At 41.2% G+C, this 12,880-nt stretch overlaps 1 protein-coding gene across 3 annotated transcripts in view; it reads right to left on the minus strand.

Moving 5' to 3' along the window:
• LOC136440824 (myosin-16-like) overlaps window positions 1–12,880 on the minus strand; it is a 93,959-nt gene that overhangs the window by 53,004 nt on the left and 28,075 nt on the right. For all 3 annotated transcript variants that reach the window (XM_066436948.1, XM_066436949.1, XM_066436950.1), the window contains 5 exons: window positions 9,968–10,173; window positions 9,429–9,549; window positions 9,109–9,245; window positions 7,844–7,955; window positions 7,023–7,166 (listed from right to left, as the gene is read on the minus strand). In XM_066436948.1, the coding sequence (XP_066293045.1) occupies window positions 7,023–7,166; window positions 7,844–7,955; window positions 9,109–9,245; window positions 9,429–9,549; window positions 9,968–10,173 (720 nt within the window). The remainder of the gene's footprint in view (window positions 1–7,022; window positions 7,167–7,843; window positions 7,956–9,108; window positions 9,246–9,428; window positions 9,550–9,967; window positions 10,174–12,880) is intronic.

Consider the following 12,880-nt stretch of genomic DNA (forward strand, 5'->3'; position numbering starts at 1 on the left):
CAGGAATGTGAACATCTGACAGTCACAGGTTTTACTTTCCAGCAAGCTGATTAGACAAAACAATGTAAATCATTTCAACAACCTTCCTATTCTTGAACAGATGTTAATCCGGCAGTACCCACTTATATTGTAGGGAGAAAGTGTCTCCGCCCTTGTGCGGTGGTCAGAGACACCTTAGTTTACCTTTGATGATCAGGAGACCAGTTTGTGCCCATTTGTCAAGGTCAAAGTTCAGCAAACTTTCACTCTTTGATGTCAGTTCTTAACATACCTAGCCCAGCTTCACCAAATAATTGAAACCACTTGAGCCAAACTAGTGGGTAAGGTCTTATCTAGTAGTAGGGGTGGATACTAACTAAGGGTTAGGTTAGGAAGGGAATGGGAGTCAACAATTTTTCTGTGCAAAATCTGTAAGGGGGGATGGATCGTTTAAGTAGGCCAAACCAATTCAATTTCTTGGTTAACAGATTTTTTTTTAAATTTCAGCAACAACAAAAAATCATGAAAACAGAAGGCTGGGGTGAAAAGTTGCACCTGACCCTGTCCACTCCCTGAAATTGTGTGCACCAAAGTACAAACTTTCCTCTGACATTCTGTTTTCCTGTTGATTTTCCAATCTAGCATTCTTTTTGAAAATTCTGTTAACCAAGAAATTAAAATGGTGTGCCCTTAGTGGAAGGGGAGTGAGTCCCTCAGGAGATTTTTTTTCTTTTTTTCCTTTTTTTATGATCAGAAACAAATGACTTCAGGAAACACAGATATTGACTTAAGGGTCAAGGTCTTCTTCATCCATCTTAAACTGTGGCATTCTTGGAAAGACAGTTCATTGACAGCTGTAAATTCATGTACATTAAGTATGATTAGCAATCAAACAGCTAAAATGGCCTACATACATGTATGTCATAGAGAGGACTAGACAAAACAGACTTACCATTGGTGAAGATGACGATGACTGCTACAGTTTCTTCCAAGAGTCGATATGCAAACTGAGAAGTCTCTTAGGCAGAAGTTCTTGGTACGCAAACTTCCAAAGTCGTTCAGCTTTTTGAAACATTGGATGGCATCGGCAGGCTCTAAACAAACTTTCAATATCCACCTACCTTACTTCCCAGTCACAAAACTGCCGTGTTTGCTTCAACCCTGAAGCTGGTCACTACTGATACGACTTAAGGCCCACCTCCAAGAGTCATAACTATTCCTTCATATAGACAGTTTAATGGTGTGAACTTGAAGTAACTTACAAGTCTGTAATCATCTGAAGATATGACGTGATCATGAGAAGATTTTCTACTGAAGAAAATCCACTACGGTGGGACAACTAGGTCAACAACCTCTGAACCAACAGTTTAAAGCTGTTAAATACTTCACTTTTTGCAGTATCAGACACAGATGCCTCGAAGTATTGCAGTACAAATATTTGTGGGAAACCAGATAAGGTTACATACTGCAGTGGGAGTTTTGTGCAAGCCAAACGACCATGTTGATTTTAATTAACGACTCTAAACAGCATCCACCAGGCCATGAACTACCAAGGGTCAGACGTTATGCAGTGTAAGTGATCATAATTCCAGTTCTCTCTGATGGGGGATGGTGTTACATTCAGATCCCCACAAAGCTCATTACAAGATATATGGCTTAAAAAGTTCCAATAAGCCATTTGGAGGGTCTGGTCGAGCAGGGCTCTAGCCTGAATGCCAACCTTTTTAGCTTCCGTCCGCTACCCAAGCTTCGCTGCCCTACCCAAGCTCCGCTGCGCTACCCAAGCTCCGCTGCCGGTAGCGGAGCTTGGGTAGCGTACGGAAGCTAAAAAGGCTGGTACTCAGGCTAGCAGGGCTCAGCATCTGCTGCTTGGAGAGCAGTCATGAGAGTTTGAAATGGGATAATGCAGGCTGAGGTTTCTACAGACACACTCATATAAGCTGAGGGGTGTCCCTGTGGTGTAGTGGTCTGTGCTTCTGTTACTTTACCACATCTACTTTCTGATTACTTGGAACCAGAAGGCCCAGGTTCAACTCCCGGGTAGAACACCTCTGGACAAGAGGTGCATTGAGTCATACCAAAGACTTTATAAAACTGATACATACTTCTGAAACAGTATGGAAGTTAAACACACTCCAATGACAGTGGACTAGCCCCCTGCTGCAGTGATTTGTACCCCAGTGTGGCCTGGGCTATGAAACGGGGATGGACAGCGCCCTATAGGCCTTATGGTGTGGGAGGATTTCAACTAACTCATATAAGTTACGATAACAAAACAAGTAACCTCAACAGATGGTGTTATAATTACCTAAAGCAGAAAAATGGAGGACTTATGAAAGTAGGCTGTGATGATTGATTGTTGAAAAGACTGTCATGTGAGTTTGTCTTACTAATGCCTATGAACACTCCTAAGTCTGTCATCTATGTTGGAAATTTATAACTCACTAAAACAGAGACACCTGTTGCTTTTCAAGCTAAACTACATCTCCTTGACCCCATAAAATGATGAATAATGGACTCCATACACAGGCAGGCATACTGACCAGTATCCATCTATACTGCTTGCTGTTTAGACAAGTTCACCCCATTGTTACTTTTCATAACAGTCTGCTATCATGACATGGTCAATATCAAATGACTATGGAGATGTCTTGAGCAATGTTACTCTGTCAAAGGGAATGTTGGTACATGTAGATGTAGTCATCATGTTGTCTTGTGTCATTAGCATGACCTACAAAGTTCACTGTGGAATGCATAAGATATCCAAAAGGAGGGCACTAGTACTGCACAACCTTTCAGATGTAATTAACCTTATCTGTAAACTGTCTACACCTCCTAAAAGTGCCCCCATGTTTACTGCTGCCACTTCTAACTGGGTCATTACTTTGTCCAAGCTACCTCTGACCACACAGATCGAGAAAAAACAACTGGTCAGTATAACGGCATTATTGGTTTGCTGTAGCAAGAACATAAACAGCCAGCCCTGGTGTTTTCGGGAAGCCCTGTTCAGAAATGTAAGCCTGGCCTTCACATTCAGCCTGAGTATGTTGTGTCACTGGGATAACGAGTAAGGCTGCTTTGTTTTCCTCCACACAGATTCAAAGTTCCTTCCCGCACCGATGGTGCATAGGTCGGCGCCCATCTCCGTTTCAGTAGCCCTTGGGCCACACAAATTTGTGAAATCGCTACAGCAGGGGGCTAGTCCACTGGTAGTGGCGTGTGTTTAACTTCCATACTCTTTCCCAAATGCCGAGTGCTAAGCAGAGAAAGCAGTATGTACCATTTTTAAAGTCTTTGGTATAACCCGGCCGGGGTTCAAACTCACGACCTACCCTATGCAAGGCGAACACTCTACCCACTAGGCCATTGCACCGGTTGTCAGAGATTCTAGTGCCCTCTAGTGCCCTCCTTTTGGATATCTTATGCACTCCACACAGATTACTGATGGTGAAGTCTTACACTATTTATGTCCTAAACCGTGATAGGTATTATTTATACCAAGTTCTTTTAAAACCTCCTTGGTGCAACTTTTTTTAAAATGAATGGAATCTTTGATATGGCGTGGAAACCCTAGTATATGTTTTTGATTTGGTCAGATCTTTCCAGTCCATTGGCAATGCTAAGTGTCCATTAACCCATTAATACAAGACAAGTGACTTGATACACCTGGCCATAAAGGACAACTGACTTCAATAAAGGAAATGTCTGTTTTCTTAGTGTTTATAATTTTGATGTTTATAAGAACACTGCTGACCACCCACATTGCGCTATGTTTCCAATAAGCTCCATAAATATTTGCTTTCCATCATGATATCTCATTTACATAAAGCTACCTGACCACAAAGGTTTATGCCAAGTTTATCAAAACTATCAGTCAGTGTTAGTGATACGGTTGAGTTTGAACAACATGCTGCTTGTGTGGCCTGGATGCTGTCTGATGCTGTCTAACATGTCAGATGGTGAGACAAGGCAGCTATCACTACTGGGATGGAGAACAAAAATCAAGTCAGCAACTTTAAAGTAATACATTCTTGTTGTCTGACTTTGTGCAAAATTTTCTTGTTTTTTACACGTGTAAAATATTTGATATGTTTCTCCAGAAAACTCCACTGAAGGATGACCTGACAGGACATTCATTGGGACTGCTGATGGTTTTCAGGTGGAAAGTTTACAGCACATTTGTATCTACAAAATTCGAAACTCACTAATGCCTTGTACTGCTTTAAGTTCACAAAACTGATAGTCAACTTTTTCCACCAATGGACATAATTTAACTTGCCACAAGCATTTTACATAGATTTGGTGTCTACCATGTAACTGTTGACATCGTAATACATCTTGTACACCGAATAAAAGTAAACTTTTTTACAACTTGAAGACCCCCCCCAACAATGAAAACAAAATATTTCTTGTTGTACAACCACATTTAGTCCTATAAGTGCAACTTTTCTGGTCTTCCACACCACCCTAATTTCATTAACTAACAGAAAAGCCCCTAGTGGGGACGCGACAAAGTTAGAATGACACATGGAATTTTTCTCACACCTCGTGGCCAGTTTGTAACACCGGTAATCTGGAAACCATTGACTGATGCATTCACCCTGTTCTTTGTTATTGCACGCTTTACTTGGCCCATCTTTTACAGGGGCTGCTGTTGTATCTCAGCCAAACTGGGCCAGACGTAAACGGCTTCAAAGGGCATAGAACCTTCATTCCTCAGCAATGACTTTGACATTGACAGGGACCAACTGGACCCTATTGACACTGATCTTGTCAGCTTTGGTCGGTTCGTCTGTTTATATCCACACTTCAGTGTCTTCCTAATTGCCTGCAGGCGTTGTGAGGGAGGTTACATTGTCATTGAGAAATGTCCACATTCACAAAGTTCAGCCATAAATTTGAAAAGCCACGTTCTGTGCCTCCTGACTGGGTGACACTGTCTTCTCTACATGTTGCTAACCAAACATCGTAAATGACAAGTCCAAAGTTTTCACATCAAACGTTTCAGCAAGCTCCTCACTTGGTCTGAATACCTGAACTGTTGAAGCAACAACCTAGGCATCTGAGGTGCCTGATAAGGAAAGCGCTCAAGGATGTGCAACAGTTTCCAAGGACTTGAGAGTGCAAGAATTGTCTCATTCTTTATCAAAAGACAGGTTCTCAATAATGTACAGGTGAGCATTGGTAGGTGTGGAAAGCTTGGCTTGAGAAACACTTATGAAATTCTATCAAAAGTGTTTACATTCCAGAGAATCATGCATCTAAATAAATTTGGTGTACATTCTTCTGTTGACATGGTCAAGTCAGTGATATCACTGACATCCATCATATAACATAAACAAAATTTAGGCTGTCAGTTTCAACTCTTCCAGCTCAAGTGACGGCTGGTGAACACAACCCTCAGTCATGAGCGCTGAAGCAAAGGCCATCTAATCCTGCCCTGTTTTCTGTACCATACCAAGTTGCACTCAGATGTCAACCCACTGCTTCTCAGGAATGTGTGGTCCGGAGAAGACTTACAAGTGTCCAGGGAACATGATGCTATTACAAACTGTTATCCAATGAGCAGCCAGGGGCGGTTCTGCCTAACTCTACTCTCCCTGCCTTCAGTGCAAGTGACAACTGATACCTCCAGGTTGACATTCCATGCTGTCATGACGTCCTCCTTTCTACAATAACATTGTGACAGTGGTTTTAATCCAAGCTCTTCTTGGATTTACAGTACTTTCTACTTACCCCTTGAAAAGATCTACATAATGGCCAGTTTTGAAGTCATCTTAATCAATAATCTTAATGTCTGTGTCTACAGGTATTCATTAAACTTCAACTGTGTAATGAAGGTACAATTAACAACTAAATGTCTGTATCGTTACCTATTTTCTGCTGTTGTCATCCCAACAGAAGTCGTCCTTTATAAAAAAATCAATGTGGCAATGGTGAATCCTTACCTTCTCCTGTTGTGCGGATGTTGCTCCTTTTCCCATTTAGCAGCTAGATAGGGATACTTCTAATTCATTCTAACATTGACATTTGATAGAGATAGATAGATAAAGGATATCATGGGATTGGTGCATAAAACAAATTTAATTGAATTATATTTCACAACCATTCCACAATTCAAGACAATATCAAATTTCAGGGTGGTGGTCTTGATAATGGAATTTGATACATGTACAGTACATGTAAGTGTCAAGTTACCTATCATAGTATGATGGCTATGATAGGTAACTTGATAGTATGATTATGTGCACATCCATGTGTACAACAATTAGATATGTCATATTCTGTTAACCCATAAATTGTGAGGGCTGATTACAAATACAAGACCTCCTATGGCTTCAGACAAATGCAAAGTTACTTGACACTTCAGGGCCTCAAAGTGTTAGATAAGGTTTCGTGTGCATTAGAAGCTGGACACGGCCAATGTATAGATTGGAGCAATCTATGGCCCTTGACACTCAAAGAGTCAAAGACATGTTCCATTTTGTTAGAAAGAACTATGACAGGTATTCATGATAAACATTTTTCTTTGGAATGCTCTGGTACTGCTCTTGAGAATGGGTTTATAATTTGACATTGTTCTTGCTGACGGCTTCTCCAAACTTCCAGAATTGTAATCATGAGAGAAAAGAGGGTGCCATGAGGGGGGCACTCCCATTTGTACAGTTACATCATAACTTCCTGTGCACATCCACTCACCCTAAATAGACCCACCTGTTCATATATAAGATGGGAGGCTATTTATACAAGCACTGATTTATTACCGGAACAGGTGCGCACAGGAATTAACGATGGAAGTGTACACCAGGAAAAGTAAGATGTCAATTGAAATCTCCAGCTACAAGTCAAAATGCTTTAAAATACTGTAATGGTAGCCACAACCTTGTGAAAGGTATTTAAACACTTGCATGAAAATTAATACAGAAATGGCAAACTGTATCTGGAAGCCCCTCAATACACAGTACAGTATGGTTTTAATAACTAATGTTGTGATGAAACTGACAGATGGAGAGATGAAAGCAGGATCAGACTTTACTACTTACTGCCTGTAACTGCAGCACAAGATCGTTCTTGTCCTGAGAAAGGGTGGCATTCTGCTGCTCTGTCTCCTTGCGAATGGCTTCCTCCTTGGCTAGTTTCTCCTTCAGCTGTTGTATCTCCAGCTCTTTTGCTCTCATTTCATCCTCCTAAATGAGGCACAGATAAGGTAGTTATTCAGTGTCGTGGTTATTAAGCTTCACATTACTGAAGTATATGAAGGTGCTTATGTTTAAGGTAACTGGCATGGTCAAGAGTTTGGACAGTTTGTGTGCTGGGCTGATCAAAATGAAATACTATGACACTCAGCAACATCAAGCGTAAAGACAAAATTATTTGAAAGGGGAGGGGCTGCGTACCATTGTCTGAACCTCTCGCAAGAAGTCCCTATAAACCTACCATAATACTGCTACAGCTGTCAACACTTAAGGCCGAGGGCATAGTTCATAGCATTGAGGTCAAGTGATGTCCTACTCGTTAACCAGCAGGTGTAACAGGTGTACTCATGAAGAGACACCAGCCCTCCGATTTCAGAGCTCGGGCTCTTTGTTAACCAAACCTTGACCTGACCTGATCACGTAACAGGTGTTTACCAAACGTTATTAAGATCATTACACACAGAGTGAGGACAACTTACTTCCTTCCATCCTATGTTTGTTTGCTGGGAGCTCAAGTGAGGCGAGACATTTGTTAGTAAACAGAGGGATTGTTTGTAATGTACTTTAATTGGGTGCAATGCAACGTGACGGATTCAGGTGAGGGAAGTCAGCAAAAACGGCTTTTAATGTCTGCCACCTAAAACTGTTAACAGGACAGTATTGCTCACCTGTTTGACGACCTTCAGGAGGGGTTTGACCTTGGTGAAGAGTCTCCACCATGCCCAGTTTCTCAGGACTAGATATCGCCTGATATTCCTCTGGATGATGGACAGACCAATTCTGCAGAGGGGGGAATTCTCGTTAGACAAAGTAAAGGAAAGGCAATAAATCTTCAACACCGTTCCCTAGGTCCAGTCCCTGATGTTAATTGTCATCATAATTAATTGCAAAATTAATAAAATGGTAGATAAATAGTTTTCAAGAGTATAAACACAGATGATCTAGGAATGTTAGCAGTTAAGCATCAAATTGAATCTGTCCCATCATACATTATTATCTCCATGAAAAATGGTATAGTTTTGGGTGTGTCTGTCTGTCTGTGTGTGTGTGTGTTTCCAGACTATTGTAGTCAGCATAACTCAAGAACCTCTGAATGGATTTTGATGATATCTGGTATGTGGATAGGTGTTTGAAAGACGAAAGTCAACTTCGATTTTGGGCCCCCTGGTATGTGACCTTGGTACTGCAGCAGAACATCTGTTTTTTGTATCTTTTGACCTGGACATGCTATGGTCTTGTTTTTTTGGTGGCAGATAGCTTGTGATGTAAAAAAGAACTGGTATAGTTTTGGGCCCCCTAGCAGCTTGCTCTGGAACTGCAGGGGCGTTTTTCAATCTTCCACGGAGAATTAACTGAACAAAGCAACGACGGATTTCCATGATAACTCGTATGCAGATAGCTTACACAGACATGTACATAATGAAGCAGAAACTATGCAAATTAGTACTTATTTGCATAATTGATGAGGAAAATCTATATTTGCAGTATTTCCATTATAGGACTCAAATACAACAATGTAACATATGTAGTTTATGGCAGGTGAAACAGTAAAAGATACCAATTATGAAAATAAGTTCCTGAGTGGTAACTGAATGGACTGTCAATATTGGGCGACATGTGTACGTTAGTTAAAGGTGTACATGACCAAGCATACATTATGCAAATGTGCAAGTCATTTGCATAATCAGAATAGTTCAAAGAGATTTGAGGTCTCCGAACTCTTGTTTAATACAAGAAGTTAGTCACCATTTTGAATCCAAACAGAATATCACACTGATCTTTAGGTAGGTAGGTAGGTAGGTAGTCGACGTGCTTATGTGCGACGTGTTAACGTGCGACATGCACCGTCGGGGTTATACCGCCCCTTGCGGGGTGACATACCCTTTCGTTGGCTGATACAAGACGGGGATGTGCCAGGTGAATAAACACTGACCTTTGCTCCATCATTTTCTTGAAGATCTTTCTCTGGAGCAGCCCCCGTGCTCTGGCCTGGATCATGGTCATGATTATGGCCAGCCGCTCGTCGCGCAGGTCCTCCAGGTGTCCCAGCACACCTGCCTTGAAAAACACCTGCAACAATAATGAAATGGAAGAACAGGTGTCAGAAATTGCAACAGGTGTCCCAGCACACCTGCCTTGAAAAACACCTGCAACAAGAATGACATGGAAGAACAGGTGTCAGAAATTGCAATGTGAGGTTCAAACCTACATTTGCCAAAATGACTATCATAATGGCTGTTGCGTAATTTTCACCTTTGTTTTGCCAATGCGATATTCAACAGGGTCCAGGTCGATGCCTTCAATGAGAAGCGTTGACGCCTCCCTGCCCTCAATGTAGCCTTCTGGGATTGAAGTGGGTGCCAGGATCTGGTACCTGTATACCAGTGAACAATTGGAGTTATGTATGGTTCTGGTAGGGTGAGTTGGAATATGGAACAATGATAAAACATCCCAGTCATCATTGCTTTATTTCCGAAATTCGATTTCTTCCATTATTTCCATTCTCCGTTTGGTACCTGGAAATCCACCACTATATGATCAATATCAACAGTTTTGGCCCCAACATGTGGCCCCAACCCTTGTTCTGCGGGACCCATATATATATGGGTTGCACATTACAGAACCTATTTGTGGGTCCAGTATATGTATGATCTCCAACCCAACGTCCCCCAGTATCATGCACTCCTGTATATCTAAACTGTGCATACCTGGGGATTCTGCACTAGAGATCTGGATTTATGTAACCTAGCAGATTAATGTTAATGGAGGTAACCTGTAGAAGTTGTCCTTACCTTTGCCTGAACTCTGCAAAGATCATCCTGTTGGGGAAGCCCTTGCGACAGATGCGGATCCCCTCCAGCACTCCGTTACACCTCAGCTGGTGCAGCACCAGGAACGAGTCAATCTCCCCCGCGCTCTTTCTCTCGTTGGGGATGATACAGCGCACAAAGTGGGGGGAAGTGTTCCGCAGGTTGGTCATCAGCTTGTTCAGTTGTTCCTGCAGAAATCATGGTCACAACTTAAGTGAGGGCCTGCATGCCCCTTTTACGTAGAGAGTAATCGGCCGTTTTAATTTTACGTAGAGCGTTGCCGACCACTCCATAATTTAGCGTAGAGCGTAGGGGGGGCTTTCTGAATTTAGCTTTGAGTGTAGGGAGGCTTTCTGAATTTAGCGTATTACGTAGCCGGCCCTCCGAATTTAGCGTAGAGCGTTGTCGGGACCCCCCCATGCAGGCCCTCTTAAGTTAATGTTCTGCAGTGCATCATACTGTTGAATCATCAGTTCACATTTTGAGTGTGAGTACAGTCAAACCTAGATGCAGCAACCAGTCAAGGGACTGAGGGAAAATGGTTGCTGAAGACAGTCAGTTGCTCAGGACAGGGTGATGTTAAAAATTTTTATTGTTATAAAAATTCGCCGAAAATCGTCATTTCAAATATAATCATAGGCTCACATAATCCTTGATGTATCACTATAATGTGCATTCCTGCAAAGTATTATTGATAAACATCAAAGTACAAGCCAAGGAGAGCCTTTTTTCTAAAAATGGGCGTGGCCTTATAACTCTTGATGACGTAATCATGACGTCATATTAATTTGCATAAATCATCACCTTGCTAGTATAAGGTACTACCTGAAAAAAAAATTAAGGTTGAGGAAGGTTTATAAAGGTTTTTTTTTCAATAACATCCCAAAACTCCTCAGCCACCCTTCAGCTGTACCTTGATGTGGCTTGTGGCTAGAGGTGATTGCCTGCAACAGGTGGTTGCCTGACCAGGTTTGACTGTACTTATCCAGCAATGGACGAGTGTTTGTCTTTCATCACTTAAATGGCATAAAAATTGTATGGAACTATGAAACAAATATCTGAAAGGCACAGCAAAACTTTTCAAACCAAGGCATCAACATGCAACATTCCTAAACTTGAAAGCAAACCAACATTGAATATCAATTTGATCCTGAAACTTAAGCAACTTCATACACCTGGAAATAGGCATATTGCAGAGAATATTTGAGGTCAAGCAGATCAATGATCATATAACCTGAAAAAAAGCCAGTTGCCGTATCTACATAATAACTTCAGCCAGTATCATCTTTCATGCTGTTCACACACACATATCATGAAACTGCAAAAACAAAAGGATAATACTTATAGAACAACTGAAAATGTTAGTTAAAACCATGCTCTCTGGAGTGGTCAGTTGTCATCCTGCATTCCTGTAATCAAAGCACCTGACCTTGTCTTCTAACATAAGTTTTACTGACAGTTTTGCTATTAAAAACTCCATGTTTGAAATATCTCCACTGTTTGCCGGAAAGGAAAGTGATCTCGAAACAGTTTAGCTCAAATGAACTCAATGAACAGATGAGCTAATCTTCCACTGGTCATGACAGGAAGACAGATGCTATGAACAGTATTTACAGTTTTATTGTACCGGGGAAATTCCCCTAGCTCTTTTCGACAAGCACAATGAACAGTGGACCACAGTTTAACGTCCTGTCCTAAGGACTGCAACCTTTTCCGGTAGCGTACATGTCGGGTGAGCGACACAGCCGGGATCAAACCCAGGGCGGAACTATGCAAACTTGATTAAGTTGTCTTTCAGAAACCTTAATGAAAGATAAGGTCAGGTGCAATTTCAACTGTAAGATCAGTAAGTAAGTAAGTATAAACTTGGGTAAGTATGTTAAGGTGTGGTAAGTATGAACTTGGCATTGTTGTGTTCATCACCTGCCCTTTGCCCGTCTCTCAGCTTTCAGTAGCTGGCACCAGCCCTACAAAAGATATTACATTCACATTGCTTTCTGTGCTTAATGCATTATTCCTCACATTTATATATTGGGGACACCTGATTGACCTTTCAGTAACATAGCTGCAGTACTTTGTCCCTACTTTAGGCCACACCATTTTAATTTCTTGGTTAACGGAATTTAAAAAAAAATGCTAGATTGGAAAATCAACAGGAAAACAGAATCTCAGAGGAAAGTTTGTACTTTGGTGCACACAATTTCAGGGAGTGAACCAGGTCAGGTACAAGTTTTCACCCCAGCCTTCTGTTTTCATGATTTTTTTTCTTCTAAAATTTAAAAAAAAATCTGTTAACAAAGAAATTAAATTGGTGTGGCCTTATATATATAAAAAATGGCACGATTGTAAATGTACGTAGATCCCTTCGGAGCTTGCTAGAGTCAGGTAAAGCCACACATGTAGATGGCCATATCAGGTTTCTGCAAGGACTTTGCTAATACTGTGATGGGCTCCATTTACTGGTAGTGTTTCTTAGTACTTGATACTGTCATTAACAACTCTATTGTACAAGTTTACCAATTGCCTTGGCATTGGCTACAAACATACAATGTACAATGAGGCAAAGGTAATGTTTCTTCACATATCACTGACTGTGTAATCACACCATATACATGTACATAAGGGACGGAGAAATAAACTGTCATGCTAATGACTAACACAAATCAATTATCATATCAGCAGGTTACCCGAAATGTGTGTCTTTTGTAATAATCCCTTCACAAGTCTGAATCACTTGGTTAATCATAGCGTTGATGTCCAGACAAACAATTATCTACTGATGACCTGATATGTACATGAGTAGTGTCTTCTTGAATGATCTATTGTTCACAGAAATTGGGAAATCCGGGAAGATGAAAGAAGACGACGATGACACGTAGCCAACTCAACCATTCA

The sequence above is a fragment of the Branchiostoma lanceolatum genome, chromosome 8 (genome assembly GCF_035083965.1).
Source record: "Branchiostoma lanceolatum isolate klBraLanc5 chromosome 8, klBraLanc5.hap2, whole genome shotgun sequence".
In the NCBI taxonomy this organism is placed as follows: domain Eukaryota; kingdom Metazoa; phylum Chordata; class Leptocardii; order Amphioxiformes; family Branchiostomatidae; genus Branchiostoma; species Branchiostoma lanceolatum.